The sequence below is a fragment of the Thalia democratica genome, chromosome 6, assembly GCF_965202585.1.
Source record: "Thalia democratica chromosome 6, ktThaDemo2.hap1.1, whole genome shotgun sequence".
Lineage (NCBI taxonomy): Eukaryota > Metazoa > Chordata > Thaliacea > Salpida > Salpidae > Thalia > Thalia democratica.
The window spans coordinates 10,913,377-10,937,795 of NC_139170.1; the positions used below are offsets into that span (position 1 = coordinate 10,913,377).

At 26.1% G+C, this 24,419-nt stretch overlaps 1 protein-coding gene across 1 annotated transcript; it reads left to right on the plus strand.

Annotated features, from left to right (window-relative positions):
* The first annotated feature begins 2,712 nt into the window (after nucleotides 1–2,712).
* On the plus strand, nucleotides 2,713–24,132 carry LOC145837872 (phosphorylase b kinase regulatory subunit alpha, liver isoform-like). Its single transcript, XM_082945351.1, has 27 exons — nucleotides 2,713–2,822; nucleotides 4,057–4,218; nucleotides 7,233–7,304; nucleotides 7,663–7,807; nucleotides 8,416–8,579; nucleotides 9,094–9,234; nucleotides 10,897–11,001; nucleotides 11,250–11,342; nucleotides 11,615–11,794; nucleotides 12,382–12,568; nucleotides 12,728–12,821; nucleotides 14,671–14,824; nucleotides 15,263–15,498; nucleotides 16,545–16,624; nucleotides 16,836–16,973; nucleotides 17,250–17,301; nucleotides 17,560–17,703; nucleotides 18,254–18,374; nucleotides 18,683–18,804; nucleotides 19,313–19,391; nucleotides 19,766–19,855; nucleotides 20,857–20,998; nucleotides 22,058–22,155; nucleotides 22,248–22,358; nucleotides 22,854–23,018; nucleotides 23,401–23,595; nucleotides 23,734–24,132. Exons 1-27 carry the CDS (start codon nucleotides 2,745–2,747, stop codon nucleotides 23,911–23,913), a joined length of 3,528 nt encoding a protein of 1,175 aa, XP_082801477.1. The 5' UTR covers nucleotides 2,713–2,744; the 3' UTR covers nucleotides 23,914–24,132.
* Nucleotides 24,133–24,419: the final 287 nt, after the last annotated feature.

The window sequence follows — 24,419 nt, forward strand, 5'->3', positions numbered from 1 at the left end:
GAAATAGTCATAGTTGTGAAAAGTTTGCAATGCAAGTTTATGGACCGCAACTTTTTATGGTCAACTTTCTTTGAAGTTTAAAATTTCACTAAAAATCCTACTTCTCCTTAATTTTTTAAGCTATTTACCTCAAATTTATAAAATGTTTCTTGTATTAAACAAAAGTCTTATTGTAACAAATAAAAATGAAATAAAACTTTAATGAAAAAACTAAAGCTTAAGTTTTAAAACTATATGAACTGAAGTGCTCAATCTATATTTAAACTAGAGAGCTTAGTTTTTAATTGCCATAAGTTTTTTTCTGACAATGTTTCATCTATAAGGATCCTCAGACCTTAAATGTAGCACTAAATAACATGCAGAGCACAAATGTATAGTGAAAGCAAGCTAACAAGTAATCAAACAGTGAGAAAGTAATTAGTATTTTCAGTAGTATACTTAAATAAATCTAAGGAACATTTATTAAAAAAGTAATTTAATAAAAAAACTTTCTTTAAAAACACTTCTCAAAAACATATAACAACCTAAGAAAAAAAAAAGTGTAGAAATACATAATAAGGAAATTTCAATATGCAAATAATTGATAAAATAGGAATTAACAAGACCTAAATGGAAGGTACTTGGCAGTTAATTATATTCTTGTGTTTAGTGGTTAAACTCTATCTAATGGATTATTGCCAAAACCAATAAGAGTTAAGGGCATAGGGGGGGTTAACACCCTTTTTTGGTTTTTGATCTTACTTTATATAGTTTTTACTAAGCTACAAGATGCTTTTTACAGATTTAAAAAAATCATAATAATTTTTGAGATATAGCCGGTCAAAGTTGGAGCCAACAATAGGTTCCTTATGGGAGGCGCAAATTAAAACTGCAAAAATAGACTATTTTACTAAAAATCTATCTTCTCCTACGTTTTTTGAGATAACTACCTCAAACTTTCAGGAAATGTTCCTTGATATATTTAGAAAATTCTGTCGAAAGGAATTTTAAAAAAATTAAAAAAAAAAAATTTTATATAAAAAATAAACAAAAAAAAAGTTTTTTTTTTGTTTTTTTTGTTATAAAATTTTTATTATTTAATTTTTTAAAATTCTGTTCCGACAGAATTTTTTAAATACTGCAAGGAACATTTCCTAAAAATTTGAGGTAGTTATCTCAAAAAACGTAGGAGGAGATAGATTTTTAGTGATTTCTAGTTATTTGCCGTTTTAGTTTGCGCCTCCCATAAGGATCCTATTGTTGCCTCCGACTTTGACCAGCTATATCTCAAAAATTATTTTGAATTTTTTAAATCTGTAAAAAGCATCTTATAGCTTAGTAAAAACTATATAAAATAAGATCAAAAATCAAAAAAGGGTGTTTACCCCCCTATGCCCTTAAATCAATTAACATAAGAAAAGAATTAACTGTCCTGTGTCAAAATTTAAGGTTTTGTTACTTATATAGTTTATTATTAAGTAAAGATTTCACTTACAAAGTTTACGAAAGATTGCTTAAAAAACTTTAACTCCCTAACTTTGTCCCTTCTTATATCAAAAACTAATTTTTATTATAAGAAATGGTGAAAAAACATGGTAAAAAGCAAGCAGCTAAGTTTGGTCGAAGTAGACCAAATTGTTTATAAAATACCTTAGCCCCTATGCCCTTTACACCTTTACTAAGTTTATTAACAATTCCAATAAAAAATGGCTTACTAAACATATAATGAATTTTTCAGTTTTTGTCTTTTGTAATTAAAAAAAAAGTTTACATAAACTTGGTCGATTTTACCTTAGGTTTGAGTGCAAAACTTTTAAGTTAAATAAGTTTGTTTACTTTAAAAAGTTTATTATGGTCAAGTATTTTTTATCTGAACTTATAGGACATCTAACATTAAAATAAAAACTATTTTTGTTAAAGTGATTCATAATTTAAGTTGTTTGCAGTTGTTTGTATTTAGTTTGTAATATAAACTTTTGAATCTTAATTTATTCAGGGTGGCTGTTTAAACTGGAACCCTGGAAAAACCCAAAATAACCAATAACCTAAAAATAAATTTAGTAAATTTTCTGGAAAAAAGAACCTTATAATTTAGTAAATTTTCAGAACTTCTCGAAAAACCAGTAAGTTTGAACTAAATTCACTAAAAAACCTGGAATTTTGATAGTTTTGAAGATGTGAAATGATAAAATTTTAATTATATAAAAGCAAACCAATTTTTATAGTATATACAGTAAAAAATATATATTATTTAAAATTATATTAATTATAAAAGTTATAGCTTTACAGTAACCTTCTTTTCAATAGCTTTTCACTGAAAATAGTTTTTTTTACCTTAAAAGTACTTTTTACTAATAATAGAGACAAAAAAAATTGTAGTTTTAAAAAGCTGAAATAAATTTATGATAACCCAGTGGCCACTGTTTTTTTATTAAAATAAGTTTCTCTCTTTTATTATTATACAATGTTTGCTTTAATTAACTAACTTTATAGAATTTAATTCAAATTATATTGTATGTAGTTATGCTTAAAAATTTTTTGGAAAATTACTCTAAATAGCAAATTTCATCACTTCTGTTTAAGTCATCTTTTATATTCAAATTTATACTGTTAAAGGATGAAAACAAATGATTGGTTATTTAAAAATGCTAAATACTTATAAATATGTGCATAAATTTAATTTTAAAATACATAACATTTCATTTATTTGTTTATAACTTTATTTTGTTTTTTAGTGTAATATGTTACAACTAGACTAAAAAGGAATGCACAGTAGGATTGATTCTAGTGTAACACTAGACAATTATGCTTTCATTGTTCAAAATTCAATACTGAAATATCAGGTTTGATTGTTGTTTGTTATCTTAATACAGCGATGCATTTTATTAAAGTTTGCTTAAAGTTTGAATTGCTTTCAGTTTTATGTTATCAACTAAAATTTTTTAGCGTTATAAAAAATTAAACAAATGGTTTTTAAAGTTTAAGGTGCATGAAAACGAAAACTGACACTATTTGTTTAAATAGAACCAATAATCTTTTTTACAAAGTTAAAAAGAGTAGGAATATTTAATTTTCAAAGTCTTTTTATGTGGTGTACTATGTTTAAACTTGTTTTTATGTACTCTGGTATAGGAGGTTAAAGTAGTCAAAAATAAGCACTGACTCCATAAGATAGCTCAAAGTAAGTTTAAAGTTATAAGTAAGGTTTTTAAAAGTATAAAAATTTTTGTAACCTTTGAGATCTAGTCAGTTTTGTAAAAGTTTACAATACAAAAGTGTAGACTGACTGCTTGAGAGCTCAAATTTTCAGAAAATTTAATTAATAAAGTTGAAAACATTTTAAGTCTTAAAACTTTTAAATTATTAAAACAATAAAGTTTGTAGATAAATAATACAAAAAAAAACTATTTAAATTTTTCTATTTTTAAATGAAACAAACTTATCACTACAAAACTTAAATGTAAAAAATGGGACTTACAGTAAAATTTTAAGTATGTCACCTAATTTATGATTAACATGATAAATTTTTAATTAAATCATATTAAATACCTTTTATGTTTGTGATTTCCATAAGGTACTTAAAAAGAACTAATAGAGTTTGATCACTTATACATCATAATTAATTTTTAACTTCATTAATCTATTAAAAGTGTCTGGAAGCTAAGATATAACTGTGTAAAATAAAATCAACTTCTAAAAATAAGGTGGAGACCCCTTACATATTTAACTAATTTTATAAGATGTATAAAGTAAGTAAAGCTATATGGTCAACTTTAGAACTAGAATACTAAATCTTTAATTAAAATAATTATATAAAACCTTTTTTAAGCAATAACAATGTTGATACAACAGAACATTACACTACCTTCGAAGCAAAAACGTTCTTAAATTTGTTTCAACTCACACAGCTACATCAAACCAATTAGTACAACAAACATGCATAGTGACAAAAATAAGATAATACTTAAAACCAAATTTAACTTTAATTATATTGAATATTGTTTATTTCCTGGTTTCCTGTATATTTTTATGTCAAATTTATTGAATCACTTGTATAACTTGACAAATTTGAAACAGGATGCTGTAACTGGTTTGTTTTCATCAAGCACTGATCAACAAGGTCATGCTTGGGTGCGTGATAATGTTTACTCTTGCCAAGCTGTTTGGGGTCTTTCTGTTGCGTATAGAAATCAAGCTGAAATAAATGAAAACAAAGAAAAAGCTGAGAATACAGAACAAGTGAGATTTATTTTGATACTTTTAAGTTTTTTAAAACGCACATTTAGTTTGTTTATTGTTGAATTTTATTTGTTAATTTTTTACTCAGTGTTGCCTCACACTCAAGGTACTCAGAGAAACTCAGGATATTTTGAAATTTTAGAAAATATTAGGATAACTCAAGATATTTTGACCTTCTTTAAACTCAGGTATTTCTTTTTCTTGATCTAGAATGAGATTTAGTTGATTATCTTCAATTTTTTGTAATTTAAAATTACCAATATAGTTCAAAAACATAATTTTTATTGATTTTGAAATGCTTATTAAAATTTTTCTAGTCTGCGACTTGCTCTTTACTAGTCTTGGAAATAACATCGCAGTTTTGTTTTTAACCTGATATTGATATTTATCATGATTTGAGTTTATTCATGCAAGTGAGTACTTTATGTGGTAAGATTAGAGTTGTCAATCAAAAGTCAAAAATAAAAAGATTCAAACTAATTTATATTACATATAAAATTAACTAACATGTTTACATAAAATTATCCACATATTTTGCTTTTTAATCTCATTTGATTAAAAAAAAATAAGTTTTAAAACTTTTTAAAACAGTTTTTATTATAAAATCAGTGAAACTTTAATGCAGAAGCATACACATGCACCTTCCTTTTAATTATCAAAAAGAAAAATGCGGTACAAGTTGTTTGTGCCATTGGCAAATTTTTATTTAAAGGATTTGAAAAAAAGCTCAGGATGGCTTAGGGCAGTTTAGGGTCACTCAGGCAGTTTTTTGACTCAAAGAATGGTAACCCTGTTTACTGCTGTATGCATTCAAACTACAAAATGTCATTCAGGGTTGCCAAATGTTTTTGGCAAATTTTCTCCAGGTTTTTAAAAGTATACATTTATCAGTCTATTTTAGTGAAAGATAAGTTTAAGGTAAGAAACTATGTTAAACAGTATAAAACATTGAAAATGTACTCTATAGCTACTTTAATGTTATTTTTAACAAAAAAAGAAGAATTGATGATGACAAAAAAATAAAATCTATATGATAGACTTTTTGAGTCAAGTCGAAATTTTACTACTTTACATGTTAAAATTGTTAAAAATTCCAGGGTTCAAGGTTTTTTGGCAACCCTGATCATTAATATTGAAGTTATACATTGAAATTATATAACAGCTATATCATTAAACATGTGTTTTTTTAAATTTTAAATTAACTTTTATTTACCCTTTATACATTCAATTTATGCAACATATTTTTTTCTAAAATTTAACTACATTTTAACCAATTTTCGTATAGTTTGTTATTTTAATAATTTTTTTCTAGCTGAGTCACAGTTTGAAAATCCGTTTTGTAGTGAAACTGAGTAATTGTAAACTATGTAATAAATTTTATTTTTAACTACTTATTATCCATTAATTTAATGTTTTTTTTGTTCAATTTTCAAACAAGTAAATATTTTTTATTTGTAGTAGCTACTAAGGGCATTCAAGCTAGTTAAAAAATAAATAAGAGAGGATTATAAAATTAAATTATAAATGGTATAAATTAATTATATTACAAATTTCAGTTGTAAAAGTTGGCTTGACTATACTTGACAACTTTATAGTTTTAATATCTATAGATAGTTTTTAGAAATAAATAGTAAAATGCAAATAGTTATATAATTAAAAATTAAACATCTGTATAAATATCATAAGTTAAACATTTGTTTGATATAGAGTATACAAAAGGATGCTTAAAAATACGGTGACCTTTGATTTTTCTGCTAGAATTTTTTTTTCACTAAGCGAATATCAGAAAAATACATCGCATAATTAAAGACAATTAAAAAAAAAGTTTTATATAAACGCTACTTAATTTTTTGAAAAAATAAAAACAGGAAAAACTTACAAAAAGTGATTATAATTACATATATTCATAAAGCTTCCATAAACTTTCTTTAAATCGTTTTAAGTTGTGTGCAATGTGTTTTTGTGATTATTAGCCACAAGTCAAAACCAAACTCATCTGATATGTTTTCCTAATTTATATTTTTGAGGAAGTCCAAAAAATTATAAAAGTTGTTTTATTTTTAGTACTTATCAGTTATATTAAAATTGCTATTTTATCAAACTAACTTGATCTAAATTAAATCCTATAAAAGACACATGTTAATTAATTAAGGCCCTTTTAGACGCAGAGTTATTAAATATTTTAATAAAACTTATAAATATACAAGGTTGCCAAAAAATACATAATCCAGGAAAAACTATGATTTTAACAATTTAGACAAAAAAAACCTGTAAAAACTAGGAATTTGAGAAATTTTGAAAAAAAGTTGTAGTTTTGGATAATTTTTTCATGTAAAATGATGAAACTTTGATAAGATACAAACAATCTATCATATATAAAATTATTATTTATTATAAAACACATTAAAAATAGCATTGAAGTTTTCATTCAGTACTTTTATACTAATGAAGACAGTTCTTTACTTTAAACTTAATGTTACATTAAAAATAGACATAAAAAATTTGTACTTCCAAAATAATGGAAAAAAACTTTTGGAAACCCTTTAAACATAAAAATCTGATTAAGGTCTCAAAGTTTTCACTTTTTAATAAAAGTTTTCTTTAAAAAAATAACTGGATTATTTTAAAGAACTTATTTTAAAGTTTGATGTAAACTGCTTTAAAAATGTAAAAGATAGATTTTTAGCAAAATTTTCAATAAAGTTCCTTGAAATTAGGACATAAAAATGTTTTTCATATGTTTGTACAGATAGAGTTTTGTAAAACTAATTTATCTCAAAAGTTACTTAAAGTGTTTATGTTCTACTAATTTATATCAAAAGTTACTTAAAGTGTTTATGTTCTATAAAACGTTTATATAACTAAGTCTATAATTAATGAAACAAATTATGATCAGTATTTTAATAAGGTCTACAAAGGTTTTGTTTCTATTTAAAAAAGTATGAATATACATGGTTTTTATTTGTTTAATTGTTTAATTTTAAATGAATTATAACTGGTATATATTTGAACAGGCAATTATTAAATGCATGAGGTCTCTTCTTACTTGTATGATGAGGCAGTCTCACAAGGTTGAGCAATTTAAAGTAAGTTGTTAAACATACTTTTTAAGTTATCAGAAGTTTTATATAATGTTGTTTATATATTTAGTACAGTAAATAGCATTCATTAAGAATTAAGTTAAATTTTTTATTTATTATCTTCTAAATCTTTTTTTTTCAATGTATTTAGTAAGTGAAATTTGATAACTGTACTAAATTATACAGTTAAAATATAATTCTTGAATTGTAAATATTTAAACCTATTAAAATTAAAATCTCTTTTAACAAACTTGTTTTTTTAATTAATGATAGTTAAAAGATAGTTTTTAAACACAAACAACTAATTTTAAAATTTTAACAAACATCTACCAAGCTCTTAATTCTCATAACAACACATCAACAGTCGAGTCAGTCACCCCAGCATGCGTTGCACGCAAAATACTGCAAGCGGACAATGCAGACGGTGGTTGGCGACGGTGACTGGGGACATCTGCAGCTGGACGCCACCGGGCTGTTTCTTCTGTCGCTCGCACAAATGACTGCTTCTGGTGATAATTAGTTTTTTGATTATTAAAATTGACTTGATTTTTTTTTTCAATGATTAAGGGGCAATAAAATTTGTTGTGTACATTTATTAACTTGATTAATTGACTTAAGTTTTACTTTAATAATAAAACTATAGTTTTTTTTACAAGTTTTTGCTTTAGTTTTTTCTTTGTTTAGCTACTAAAAGTTACAACTTGAAAACAAGGCCTAACCTTTTAAGTTACTCGCTACTTGTTTTTAGCACGAGAAACTCCCAACGAACACAAATAAAATTTAGCACATTTAAAGAGAAAAAATGTATAAATATGTTGTTGGTGGTTTTTGTTTAAGTTATTACATTTAAGTTGTTACTTGGCTTTTGTATTTAAAAAAAGTGTTTGCTCACTGAGCAGGAAAATCATTAATCCTATACATGTACCGCACTATAAAATTGAACATTGCCTTAGTATCATTACTATGAAACGTTTGCAGACGAATCGTTAAATATTTTTAAGTTAATTTTATAACTTAGTCATCATTATATATAATTAATACTTTACATTTGATGTAATTAAAACACAGCAAACGGTTTAATGCACACCTACTCAAATAATTACTTGATTGCTTGCAGGGTTGAAGATAGTGCGCGATTATGACGAGGTGGACTTCGTGCAGAATCTGGTGTTCTACGTGTCAACTGCCTACAGAACTCCCGATTACGGTATTTGGGAGCGAGGCGACAAGACGAACCACGGCGTTCCTGAACTCAATGCGAGCTCTGTTGGAATGTGCAAGGTACGTGCATTTGTATTGTTGTATTGACTTAATGTTTTTATACTTATCACTTATGAAAGGTTAACTACATATTTTCGATTTGACCCAATTTTAAAAGTTTACTTGAACATTTTTAGAGACGATGTGATAATTACATTATTACAATAATTATTTGAGTATCTTATCTTTAAGCCAAACTTTAAGCCATAAAATAAACACAAAACTTTATGTTTATACTTTTTATTATTTCTGATTTATATGAGTTTCTTATTTTCTAAGTTGTAATACATCATTTTGAAAACATACTACTTGTTTTCAAGTAATCAGTATTAAGATTTTATGCTTGTTTAACATAACTATACACAATGTTTTATTTAATTTTGCTTTATTTTCTGTTAACGAAAACAAGTAGAAGTATAAACACATAAGCTACAATCGAATAATTCTACAAGGCTAAATTTACAAAAAAAAAAAATAGTTTGCAATTTTTTTAAACTAGTAAAATTAAACTTAACAAATCAACAAATTGAATCAGGCAGCATTGGAAGCACTGGATGAGTTGAACTTGTTCGGACCGGGTGGGGGGCCTCAGTCAGTCATACATGTCACGCCGGATGAAAAAGCTCTGTGTAAAGTCATACTGGAAAGCATGCTTCCGAGAGAATCTAACTCTAAAGTTTGTGCAGCTTCTTAATACTTTGAATTATAAACTTTGTTAAATTATACACACTTTTAGTAGTATAACATGTTTACAAACTTTTTTCCAACATAAAATTACTTGTTTTTTTTTTCAAAAATTGTTTTTTTTGTTAACTGAATGCTTAAAAAATCATCAAGTTATAGAAAAAATCTAAACTGTCTTAAATATTAATCGAGAGACTCCTTGAACTTTTAGTAATGGATTGTGTAAAGAAATGTAATGTAGTTTTATTGAAAATTTAAATGTTTCATACTATTCAAGTATAAAAACACGAAAATATTATCTGAAACTTTAATATTAATATATTTCTAAAATTCAATTTAACTAATTTAATGCAAATTAAAAAATCCAAACTTAAACTTTAAATTTTCAAATAAATTAAATTTTAAGATATCTGTAACTACCACATTCTGCTAAGAGAATAGTTAAAAAAAAGTTTTCTAATAAAACTAAGGTTACTATTTATTTTTCTAAATCTAGTAAGTAAATTATTTAAAAGAACCAGTGTTAACAATAATTACAAGCCTTAAGATTTTGTTTTGCAAGTTATTACCAAACAAATTGTTATATCTATTTACTTCACAAAATATTCCGTTCCGTAAATCTAGTACTGTATTTATTATAGTTATAAATTTTCAGGATGCTATTAACCTAGTTAAACTCCAACGTTTTGTACGACTAATATATAACTTTTATTTTTAAGTTTAATGCACGGCTACTTGTTTGTTGTATATAAAAATCTGCCAATATTTATCTACTTTCTCTAAACAATATTGCTAAAGTTATAAGTTTTTATACAGACTTAATATGAGTAATTACTTTTATTAAAAAGTTATGGAATATAAATATAGAAAATAAAACACAGAACAAATCAATTAAATACTATTATCTTGCACCAATAGTTAATTAATTCGTAAATTTATGAAATTTATTTCAAAGACAAAATAAAGGTTTAAAAAAAGTATAAATAAGTAAAATCTCCTGTTATAGTCTTCAAATCAAGTCATAGTTAAGAATTGTTTCAAATCTAAATTAAAACAAATATAAATTAAAATAAATAGTTCAAAAAATGTGGCAACTCTGTAAAAAACAAATGTTGAATAATTTTGATAAAAAAAAACTCAAGTTTTGTTATTAATAATTAAAATAATATAGTATGAAATTTTGTATTGTAAATTGCTGAATTTCTTTCATAAACTTGTTAAAGTTGTCAATTGTTTAAACATGTTTGAAGTATATTTTTTGGTTTGAAAATTTTTGTGAAAGGAGACTCAGTTTTTAAATTTTAATTTGAGAACTTGAGTTGTAATAATTTTTTAATACCTTTCTTGTGCGCAACTACAAGAAGTAACTAATCAACTAATGAAATAATTAAAGTTTAGCTTCTGTCAATGAAATCATTCTACTACTTTGTCTAACTACTATTTAAAATACACCCAATTGTTGTTGAAACTATATAGAGTTTCTACACAGCGTTTAATTAGAAGAGTAATTTGTGTTACACTGTAAAGTTTTTATTGAATTTTAAAGCTTCGCTAAATATTTTCGTCGTACGCTTTATCCTACTGCAAAATAAATTAGATAAATTTACAGATTGAGTTTTAATGTATAGAAAAATGTACGAATAATTATGAACAGGAAGTAGACGCAGGGTTGTTGTCAGTTATTAGCTACCCTGCATTTGCAGTTAATGATGATTCAATAGTTCAGCTCACTAAGAAAGTTATTATAGACAAGCTTCAAGTGAGTTTTGTTAAACATCGTTTTTTTTAATATTCTGAAATTGTTATAATTAGTTTATTAAAATTAAAGAAATCTTTTTCATTTTGACACTATTTATTGATGAGCGAAAGTTTAAATGTTGTTTAAACATTAAGTTTTGAAAAGTAAAATTTGTTAATGAAAACCCTAAAAAAACTTTAAATGCTAATTTTTATTTAATTTGATTAGTTTTAAACGTTTTCATTCGAATATTAAATATAAATTACAAGGGAAGGTACGGATGTAAAAGGTTTCTCAGGGATGGGTACAAAACTGCTTGTGAAGATCCATCAAGGCTACACTACGAAGCTGCTGAATTAAAAGTTGTTTAGTTTATAAATAGAGGGTTAAAATTTCAAACATGTCTTTACTTGTGTAAAATTTTTCATCTGTTTTTTTGTTTAATGTTTTTATCAAAATTGTAAGTTGTGTTTGTTTTCTAAAGCTTGCAGTAAATTTAAGAACGTTGGCTTAATGAACATAAGGTGTTGTATCTGTTTTTGAAAAATATTTTAAGCCGTAATAAACAAATGCTCTTAAGATTGATATACACATGGAAAATGTTTTGCATATATCAACTAACAATTTAATCTAGGTGTTCGAGCATATTGAGTGTGAATGGCCGGTGTTTTGGACGTTCCTGGCATTAGACGGTTTGATGACAGGCAACAAGGCGCAAGCTGATGAGTATGTGAAGAGTTTAGATGAGTTGCTTGTCACCACGGATGATGGAACTAAATGTTTGCCCGAACTATACACAGTTCCTCAACAAAGTGTATGTTTGTATTTTATTAAATAGTTTAATTAAAATTTTTGAAAAAGAAAAAAAAAACAGGTAATTCTATTTTCTCAATTTTTGCTCGTCTTTGCCAATTAAAAAAATTGGATTCTTATTTTTTTACATAATGCTCCTAAATGATTATACACAAGTTTTTTTGCTAGTCATACCATCAATAAACTTAAAATTTTCTATTTATACTTAGTTGTTAAGTTATAAAATAGTATTATAATTACTAAGATATTAATAAAATTTTCTAATACTTTGAAAACGATCTACTTTTCAAAATACAGTTAAATCAAATTAAATGTTTGTTTAATCACTAATTCACCATTCAAAATTTTTATATCCTTTTTTTTATTTAAAACTTTGACCGAAATTGTCGACAAAAAAGTTCGATTTTATAATAAGGATTTTTATAAATATTAATAGATTTTTTTTTTGAATTTATTTTAAATTAAGTTTAATTTTAAACATTTACCTCCGTAATTAAGAATCTTGGATTGATGTACTTATAGGAATTTATTTTATTATTTTTGCACAAATTCACTAAAATTTCGAAAATTTTGCAACAATTTTTTCAGGTTCAAGATGAGAAATTGCATCCGGGTTCTCAGCTTCGTGTTGCTGATGGGAAAGTCCCTCATTTGTGGGGTCAATCCCTGTATTTGCTGGGTCGAATGATGAGGGACGGTTTGCTGGACCCCGAACAAATCGACCCGCTGAAAAGGAGGTTTTCCGCCCAACACAAGCCTGATGTTGTTGTGCAAGGTTATTGAATTTTATTTTATAGCTTTCGAATATTAAATTTTTCTTAAAATAAAGTATAATGTTTGTAATGAAGTTTTTGTTTTAAATTGTTTCTACTCCAAACGATAAAATAAAAACTGTCAGAAAAAAAAAATTCAACAAGCATTTAAATCAATTCAGTTGTACCTCTTGCTGATGACAAAATTGTTCAAAGTTATCTGAAGTTATTGTTCAACATTGAAGCCAAAACGAAGGCAGAAGTTACTACTGTGAAGTATGGTTATTTTATTTTGATACATACATGTAAAACATTATAAAGTAAATTTCAAAAACTTTTGATTAGAAAAAGTTAGTTCATTTTTTGTTGTTTATGTTAAAGTCAATTATTTATTAAATGACTGTTTAGTAAATTGTTAAATATAAGAAGTTTGTAATTTAGTTATAATCTTGTTATTAATAATGTTACGTTCAAGCTAAACATAGTACAGTAACCTCTCGCTTATTTACGCACATTGTGACCACAGAAAAAGTGCGTAAAGATACGAGAGATCGTAAAGATATGAGAGGTACCAAATATACTTACTATAATGGCTGTTTTTGAAATTTCTTCTATTTAAAAGTAGACTAAGGACTTTTCCACTTTTAACAATTTGTTTACTTAATTTATAAATATGAAAACAAAAAACTTTACGTAAAAAAAAAGGATTTAATTTTATATAAAATATTAATACTTGTAGAAAAAATTTAATAATTTTAGTAATAAGTAGATTTCATCTTTGTCTTTACTTATATCTGACTTCTTTGATACTTAACATTTATATTCTAATCTATATAGCAAATTGCTGTGCAAGGCAAGTTTTTCAGAAGAAGAACTTAAACTAAAAAAAAACGTTAAATGAAAATTAGTTATATATTTACTATAAAGAAACAATTGAGACCTGTGTTAAGTGTAAACTCTATATTTATTTAGCATTACTGCTACTTTTTGCTTGGAAGTTTCAATCGATTTCTTTTTTAGATGTTTATTCATATATAGGGCAAGAGTACTGTATTATCTATTTGTGTTACAAACTCTCATTATTTTATTATACTTTCATTATTTAACACAATTTCTTTCAGAATTTAAACTTGATCTCTTATTGCTAACAAAATTTCTGATATACTGAGGTATAACTTATTTTTATCAATAAGTCAAGAAACATAAGTTTACAAAGTATAAAGATATAAGAGGTGAGTTAGTATTTAAAAACATATTTTACATTAAAAATATACAATAAGCCTAATTCGTGCGATATCAAAGAAAACTAAAATTTTGATTGTTTGAATTTTTTAGATTTCTAAAATGCGTAACTAAACGAGAGTGCGTAACGTCAAGAGTGTGTAAAGATGCGAGAGGTTACTGTACTTTAATTCAGCTTTTTATCTTAATCCTATTAATGTCGAGAAACGGTGAAGTTTGATAAAATACACTTATATTTAAAATTTTTGTGACCCTTAATTTGAATCAAGGTGTCAAAAATGAGCTTTTTTTGAAAAGGGGACGATTATGAAATTAAGATTTGAAAACCCATTTTAAATCAAATTTAAAGCAATAAATCTATGTAAAAAATTAACTGTTACCATCATAATAAGCTAAGCTTGATTTCATACATACAGGAGGGTTGCCACTTTACCTGGAGACCTGGAAAAACCTGGAAATTGTCAAATTAGGCAAAAAAAAAACCTGGAATTTTAACAATTTTAATATGTTCAGTAGTAAAATTTCGTTTTGACTTAAAACATCTATCATAAAAAAAAATTGTCATCATCAAAATTTTTTTTATTAAAAAACATATTTAAAGTAGCTTTACAGTATCTTTCAATGTTTATATACTATTTAACACAGTTTCTTACCTTAAACTTAGAGTTAAATTTAAATAGACCCAAACATGTGTACTTTTAAAAATATTGAAGAAATTTGGAAAACCTGGAAAAATTTTTTCAAAAAACGAGTGGCAGCCCTGTACATATTGAAGCGTATAGATAGGTTAAGTTAAGAGCTCAAATATTTTGTAAATTACAAGAAGTACAAGTTTTTTTTCTATAATGTTTTAGCTTGTAAACACATTGCTCGATTGTTGCAGTGTAAGATCAGCACGTCTGTTGTCGCAAGTGTACTCGTTGCTTGGTAGAAACGAGAAGATGCATTTAACAGGAAGACCCCATCGCGAAATGGGCATCGTGTCTACCAGCAAAGTTTATATCATACGAGATGAAAAATACCTGTTTATTCCAAAGGTACTAAATTAGAATTTTTTTTAACTGTCATATTAATTTTCTCTATGGGGTTAACAACTTAATTTTTTTATAAAAAAATTTGTTGAAAGAAAACTATTTTTAAACCTTTTGCGTACGTAGAAAACTAAGCTTTAAAATATTATGTCTGATTACAACTTTTTCGTGAAACGTTTTTAACAAATACTACAATTATAACAAACTTTATTCAAGCATGTTTTACAACTGAGTATTAAAATAAAAAACTGTTTTCTCCAAAAAATTTAAACAATAACAAAACAATATTACTGTTTGATAAAATGAAGACAAAATTTTATAAAATGTTCAAATTATATTTTTTTCACTTTTCTAAACTTTTGTTGTTTCTATCACAAAAAATATAATTATAATTATCTTTTGCACCTTGTCCTTATACAAAATTCATCAATTTAATTTATTCAGATAATGGACGACCGGGACTTTTACATCAGCCTGGACACCGACATGCTCATGGACACCATGACAACCGACCTGCAGTACCTGGCAACCTCGTGGGTCGGCATGACGGGAGGGCGACCCCTCGTGGTTCTGCCCGTCAGCAGAAAACTGCTCGTAAGTGACGGTGATGACGTAACAATGCACCCGTCGTTCGTCACGATGCTGAGGAAGCTGCAAAGCGGTTATTTGAATGGCGTGAGGTTTGGAATATATATATATATATATATATACAACAGAATATTTTATACTTTTGTTCGTTTATATACTTCAAAACTGGTTAAGTCATTAAATTAAGCATTTGAAAATTAAAATAACGTAATGTATTATATTTTTTCATTGTGGTAGCCTTTATAAGCTGTAATTAATTATTTACTTCAAGATAAAAATAAAAGAGAGAACATAAAAACTTTAATCTAGTTTTGAAATAACGTCATTTAATTAAAAAGTTCCGAATACAAACTTATGAATAAAGAAATAATAGGAATTTCGAACCATCTACTAAAATTTTATTTACTCCTTAACTTCTTAAGCACATAATTAATTTTACCTTAAGTTTTTAGGAAGTGATTTTTACATAAAAACAAAATACTATTGTAACGATAAAAAAAAAGTTAAACGTAAAAGTAAACTTTGTTAAAACGAACAAAGCTAGGAAATTAATCTTTTATAAAGAAAACAGATAGTTTTACTTAAACTGAAAAAATAATTAAAAAATAAATTGTTTTAAAGTTATGATTATTTTGTTAAGTTTTAAGAACTATTGCTAAAAAACTCTAGTAAAACTTTTTATGTAATATTCATATTTTACATTTTGAATTGGTCCTTCTTCTTTGTATCCTGGTATCTCAAAAACTTACTTTGAATTATAAACACCGTTAAAAAGAAACTGCAGGCTAAGTTTTAGATCATCCAATTTCAGTCAATTTAATAATAAACGTATGTAAACTCCTTCCATTTGATATTTTTCATACCGCAATGATTGAGTCGATCAGTTATAAAAATTGAAACTTTTTAAAGTAAACGTGAGTTTTGATTTTAAAATTTTGTACAACATTTTCTTTAAGGGTTGATCATACCAATTCGATCATCAGACCACAGAGTTTCCGTAGACTGATGATCGAATTGGTATGATGAACCCTAATGTTAAACTTGAGCTTGTCTCACGGCATACGAAAGTCCAGATTTCTACTCTGCTAACTTTCGCCGATGTTTTTGTTGAACATTTTCTTTATATAAATTTTTTCAGAGTGAATTTCGGAAGTTTAGAAAATTTTCTTTCAACAACTTGTGAATCATCTTTAACATTTCTTAATTCACCGAATAACGGTTTGTTCCATAATTAGTTTTTCTATACTGAATTTTAGATATGAATATTTGTAGCTCCTTTTATTTTTTTCTTAACTGATAAACGTTTTTTAATCTACTAGAGATACATCTAGAAAAATTTTAAATTTACTATATAGTTAATTTGTATAAAAACATGATTTATTCAAACTATTTTGTATTATAATATTTTTTTTATTTTACATCATTACAGATGTAAGTAGCGAAATTTTAAACTCAAATTTGAAGAAAGAAGAAAAAACAAAAGTGATAAGTAATTATTTAAAACTCAATGAGCAGGAAATTGTTGATGATTATGATAAAAATAGACTGAACACATCTGCTCCAAAAAGTAAACTAATATTTGTTCTTATTATAAAGCTAACGTGTAATTTTAATGAAAATGAAACGATATTTCACTAGCTAATTATTGTCTTTTTTTACAAGAAATAAGAAGAAATTTTTATAAACATTTCTATTTTAATTTTATACGTGTTGTTAAGTTTTGTAAACTTGATTTTTAGGTTTGTGGAACCAGAAACTGTTTTAAAGTTTAGAGACATTTTTAGTACTGATAAGTGAGTAATCAATATTTTGTTTTCAAATGTTGTACATTTATTTTTTGTAGAAAGATTTGATTTCCGAAGAAGACTGAGTCGTCAAAAATCTTTCGATGAAAAGTAAGTTTGATGTTAAAGAATTGTAAAATTATGTTTTGAGTTTAAATTATGCCTTTTGATAATTTTTCTGAATTATTTTATATTTTTATTAGTAAGTATTTTTCTTTGATCCTTCTTTAATTCTTTAATTAATTTAGTTCTTTAATTTTTTAAAATTGAAAAAGTAATAGTTACAATCTGATTATCAATCTTAATAAAAAATTAAAAACTCAAAACTATCAAAATAAAACATGATCAAAGTTATTAAAACATTTGCAGGCGATTGAAGCAGCTTGAAGAGGAAATGAATAGAAAATCGCGAATTCAATTGCAAGGTGATGATTGGCTGCTTGATGAGATGCTGAGAAATAGCGATAAGGTGCATGAACAAGCAGAAATAATCATGAAAATTTTTCATCGAAAGTAAGGAATTTTTGTAAAAACATAAATTATTTTGAGATTTAAGGTTGCTATTCTGAAAAAGTTTATTTTTACATTTAGTTTTTAACTTTTAAATGTTCGAAAACTGTTGTTTAATTACTAAAACGTAATTGCGCAACTACAGATAAGTCATACGTCTATAAAAAAGAAAACCTTTGTTCTTACTTTACTTTTAACAAAAATTAAGTTTTTGTGTTGTTTTAAGACTTAGTAGAACTTCTTATAGAATTTCTTACTGCGTTTTTAGTTTTTTAGCTGTAAGTTTATTAATTCTGCTCTAAAAGCTACTATTAAAATTATTATTGTTTCAAGTCATTTTTTTAGTTTATATAATTTATAAATTTATGAAAAAAAACTGAGCTTTATATATTATACATACTTATCACAATTTTTTCTATTTTAGAAAAGTATCATCCTTTTAAAAAAACTTATTTTAAAATGTTGCTCATTTTTTGAAAGCTTAACATTTGCTTCTGATCACAAAATATTTTTTAAGTAGCTAACGATTATTTCAGTTAACAATTTATTTTAGACACAGAGGTCTTCACTACCAAGTCAAACTGAATAATGACGTCACAATAGAATTGTACCAATTGGTTGATGAAATTCTTGATTGGGCGACTAAAAACTTTGATTGGTTGCTAATTAGACAGGTTTAAGTGAAAATACTGAACGTTTGTAAAAAAGTTTTTTTTTAAACCTATTACTATAATTGTAAAAGAAAAAAAATTATAATCACCAAATCTTAGATTAAATTGCTAAAAAAGATAGATTGTTAATCCGCATAGTGAATTGTTTTTTTTTATTGTAACTAGATCGAACTGCAAATGATAAGTTGTTTTATTTACTAGAGAGTGGTAGGTTAAAAAAATACCAAAAAACTTTTTGAACTAAATTAAAAATAATATTTAAAGAGCTATTATACCTAGGCTGATAGTGGAATGTAAATTTTATTAAACAGATGTCAAGTTTACTGAAGAAAAGTATGAGTGGACTGTCGGAATCGGTGATTGATATTTTGGTGAGGCAGAAACAAGTTACTGTCGGTTTTCCCAGGTTCGCTAAGGAAATCACTATAACAAGGTTGATACTTTGTTTTTTTTTACAACTGTATATAACAATTAAGTGAAACATTCTTTTAAGTGTACTAACAAAATAAAAAATTTGTTTTATATACCTCCTATCATATTTAGCTGATCTTTAATTATCTTACAGAGCTTTAATGGTAAAGCTATTGTTTAGTTTTATTTTTCAATTTTTTATAAAAAAGTATTACTTAAGTAATACAGTTGCTTTTTTTCTGATAATATTTTGTTTCTTTCTAAAAAAGTTTGAGTTTTATTGCAAACTAAAACTTTTTAGTTCACAGATTTAGTCAAATTTTCCAGATTGATAGTTTAATAAACTTTGATTCATATTTCAATCAATATTGAGTTTCAATTATGTTTTTGATAGTTTGTATTTATTTATATTAAAAAAAAATTTCACTCAGTTTTAGAATAGAATCAAAAAAAAATTAATATTATATGATTTTTTAAAATTTTTATTCTCAATTAACAATTGATATAAATACGAAAATTTTATTTAACAGACCAGTATCAGATGATGAATTGTACATGATGATTTCAAATGCATTCAGTGATGACCATGATATGTGTGTGCTTGCTCAGGTTAGATATTGAATGTGTGTATATAATAATATATACATTTAATATATTTATAGTTTTTTTAAAGTTTCGGTCAATAGTGCTCGACAAGTAAAGTTGGGAAAAAATATTTAATTAAACACTTATTTATATATAGTCTTTAAAGTTGTATACCTTCGTTTTAAGTACTAAAATAGTTCATTTACAAACTAAAAAAAATAGTAAAAAATTTTTATTTTATACATCAGTTTATGTCTTTTAGCTAAATAAGTTAGCGCTCAAGGTTTACACTACTTGAACACTACTAGTTTTTAGTTATAATTTAACTAGAGCTCTTTTAAAGTTTTACGGTTCAGAAAACATTCATTTGTACCTTATAATTAACAAACATATTACAGGAGGTAATATTGTACTTGGGAATGTTTGTAAGATCATCTCCTAAACTATTCGATGATTTGCTACGACTCAGAGTAGGACTCATCATACAAGTAAGTGAAACACTTTTATTATTTTTGTATTTTATTTTAAATGAATTTCTGGTAAACTTAAACTAAAAAACAAATATTTCTTCTAACTGTTTAAAGTTTGCATAACCGTATTTTTTATTTCATTGCCAGGGTTCATAGGCGTCAGTAAAACAAGCTAAATGTTTTCTTTTTGGAAAAATTAGCAAAATTTTCGTTTTTGTCTGTTCAAATGCTTGAAAATTTAAGAATTTTTTTTGAGTGAATTATAAGCTGTGAATTTTTTTTAACGAAGCATTTGGTTTTTGTAACCTTAATTTTACTAAATTTGATGCAATATCAGCGAAATGTTAGTACTTATCAGTACAATTGCTTGAAAAACTCCGAGTTTCTAAAAAAATTTAGACTCTTTTTTGTTTTGTGTGCATACTATCACTTCCTTACCAGAAATGTACTTTTCTTACAAATTTTTTAACAAGTTTGTAAGAAATTCTTGAATGCAATAGTTGTACAAGGGCAAACTCATACAGTGAGTGTAGTGGTATCGCTATATCTAAATTTTTTATAACATTTTTAGAACCGGTGAGCTAGCACTCTGGAAGTAAGATGTTAAACATGTCTGTAGCACTTATAAAACATTTCAAATTTCAAAAATTAAAACTATTTTGATATCTTCTGGTGCCATACCTAATTTTGTATTAATTTTGGATTTATTTAAAATAATAAAAAGTGAGCTAAGAAATTCTAGTATTAATATCTTACGCAGTTAGAAATAATATATTAGTTTATATCGCATTATCTGTTTATAAGCCCAACTGGGAGCAACCGACTAAGGTTAGGAAAAATATCATGCATTTTTTAACTTTTCAAGTGTGAGTCTAAATTTGCAAAATTTTACGTATGTACCCTGTATTGCGCTTTTAAAATATTTAATGTTTTTTTTTATAACCGTACTAAAATATTTTCAATCATACTTAATTGTTCAAATGCATATAAAACAGTCAATAACAACCAAAACAATTCAGGTGATGGCTAGTGAACTGTCGCTGAATTTGAAATGTACGGGAGAAACCGCCATGGAGTATCTGATGAGGATGAGCCCGTTTGAAACTAAACTGCTGCTCTACAACTTGCTCAGTGGTAAAGAATTCGGAGTCATGAAAAGCGGTGGGTTTAAATCATACGCTCTCACGAATAAGTACTACATAAAATAAACTTATTTTGTATCATGTAGTGCATAAGTCATTTAATAATATATTTTTTTTTACATGTAATTGTTTTATTAATTGATCCATAAGTTGTATTTTTTTAAATTTTAACTTTACTTTCTTCATAGTTGCCTCTAAACCTGGAATTCTGAAAAACCTGGAATTTGAAAGTTCAGGGTAACAAAACCTGGATAAACCTGAAATTTTTAAACAATTTTTACATTCAAGTAGTAAAATTTCGATTTGATACGAAAAGTCTATCATATAGACAAAAATACTTTTTCATCATAAAAATCTTTTTTTACTAAAAAACAAATTTAAAATTGTTTTACAGTATCTTTTAAATGTTTTTATACTAGTTTACACTTTTTTTTTTACATTAAATTTAACTTTGAACTAAAAATAGGCCCAAAAACGTGTACTTTCAAAAACCTGGAAAAAAATTCTCAAAAACCAGTGGCCACCCTGTTTCTTGCTTACCATTTAATTGTACAGAATTTGTTATTGCAGTTTTGACAAGAGTCTTTTACTGCAAGACACATGTTTTAAAGTAATTATTGTTAATCTTTTTATTATTTCTAAAAGGACACATATGTGTATTAGTTTTACTTCTAAAACAATAATATAAGCTGTTTTCAGAGAATCAATAAATGTTTACTGTTTGTTAAAAAATAAAATAGTTATTTTATACTTTTTTATACTAATTTATATCAACAATATACATTAATTTTAAATAAGCTTAAATGTGCTAGTTAGTGTATTATTTTTTGCTAGTCACTGTAAATGATAAACAATTTTAATACTTTTAAAATAAACACAAATTAAAACTCACATTTCTTAAGGGAATTATTTAATTTAGAAAATATTTAATTTAAAACTAAAACATGCAAATCAATCTTCTCCGAACACTTATAGCAAATAAATTAACATATATTTATTTCGTTGTATATGTAATATTAACTAGTAGTCAATTTGTTAGAAGTATGGAGAAAATTTCTACTAGTTTTTATAATTCCAGTTAACAAATCAACAAAGAACGGAGCAAAAACACCCCAATTATCTGTCGTTCCAAACAAGAGCTTGAAAAGCTGGAACTTGGTCAAAGAACATCTAAAAGTTTGTCTACCTTATGGTTAACAGTGTTTTTTTTAACTGACACTTTAAAAGAATGACAAAAATATTCATAATAAAAACTGAATGTTTTGCAGAACAAGTTGTCTTTCAAAATGAACCAATCAGACAACAGTAATTTGTCACATGACATACAAGCAATTGAAAACAAACCGCCCGTTATTATAACTGATGAAAATGTATCACAGGTTGGTTTAAGTGAGCTAACAAAAGTAATTTTTATATTATAAATTACTTTAATCAAAAAGTATTTTGTCTGATTGTTGTAACGGACCAATAAGTTTACCATAAAATATGTTAACTTAAAAAACTCATTATGAATGCATTTAGTTATAATTAATTTGCAAAGTATGGAGAAACCTTTAAAATCTTATACCATTTTTTTGAAGAAGTAATAAAATCATGTTTTCTTCTAAAATTAATATTTTATATTTTTATTTTTATTAATTGTATAACTGTTTTATCGTATAAAATAAAATGACTGAACCGAAAAGCATAAGTGTTTACTAAAAACTAAAACTAAAAGTCATGTGTAATATCATATACATATCATATTTTGTAGACTTTTGGTTAGACTTAACAAGTTTACGAGTGGCCGTAGTTTTGTTTGATAAAGTTTTAAAGTAATAAAACCCAGTGTCAAATATCTATCAAGTAGTGTATTGAAAGTGTAATTTAACCAGCAAGGTAGCGGCCACAAGAGGGGGCTGTGGCTGCGAAGGAGACGGATCGACGGGGCGTTGAACAGAGTTCCGCTGAACTTCTACAACTCAATATGGAGGCTGCTTGAAAAGTGCCAGGCAATCGTCATCGGTGGAAACTTCATTCCGGGGCATCTGACTAAGGAAGTTAGAGTATTACTTAGAATTAAATAAATTTCATTATTTCTAGTTAAGAATTATAACTTAACTAACTTTTTAAATTAGTAGTTTTTCGACCTTTAAATACAATTGTATTTAATTATGTGTTTATGTAGATATAGTAGAAGCTTACTTATTTGTTTTACTGTAAAATTACTTAAAATCGTGTTTACTCCTATAAATAAAGACAGTTGTACTTATTAAGTCTAAATTAAGACATTTGTTATAAAGAGTCTAAGTTATCTAAACAAAAAATGAATGTCTATTATTAACCTTACTATTACACTGAGCTTTTTCTAATAGTCTTACTTATCCAGTTTAAAGCAAAATTTAATTAGAAAACAAATAACTTTCAACTTTTGTCGCACAGATGACAGCGGAGGAACTGAAGTTCGCTTTGCACGTTGAGAACGTGTTGAACAAACTCGCCCATCCCGAATACAGGCAGCTAGTGGTTGAAACCGTGGTGATTCTGTCTTCGATCTGCAGTTGTGACGTCACCTTGCACACAGTTGACGTTTGCCACTTGTTGCACGTCGCTAATGACATGTTCGCTCACAAACAGGTACTTGTTCCATCAATTATTATAATATGTTTAGTATAAATTCCGAAATACACAAAGGTTACAGATTTCAACAAAGGAGACTTTGTATTAAAACATTAGCTCTAAGTTCGAAATAAGCCTCCATCAATTTGTTTTCAGAGACAATTTGGAGCAACTGAAGTTTTCCTGAGAAGGGACCCGGATACCAACATTTGCCACCAGTTTTACGATTGCGCCCCAAGCGGGAAAAACGGTACTATGACGTACATATCGTCGTCTATAGCAACGTGCTTGTCAGACATGCTACCTCCCGTTGTCAACCAGTGCCTGGTTTCCTGAAGTATATTGCACAATTTTTTTTGTACAAAGTCTAACAAAATGGTTTAAAACTGTTGATTTGTAACATCAAGTAAAGCTGTTAGACTAAATAATTTGTTAAGTTTTTATTTGAAACATCAGAAGCAAATCAGCACTAACGTGTGTTGAATCAGTTTTTATTGCATTTTGAATTATTTTTAATCAGCATCAGTTTATTTATTTATTTTCATTAGTTTTTAATAACCATACTTTTTAAATTATATGTTTAATTTTAAAAGATGAGGATTTTTTATTTATATAAATGCATCAGATGAAACTTTTAATTTTTTTTTAGTTTCTTATATTTATTATATGCACCAGAGTTGTTTCCTAGATGATTTTTCTTACTAGAACTACCATAAGATTTTCTTTATATAAATTCTGTAACCTATATGTATTTAAATCAACAAAGATAAAACTAATTTTTAAACAAACTCTTAGAATAGTACAAACGGCTGAATTTGTACTATTTTTTATTTTGTATTTCT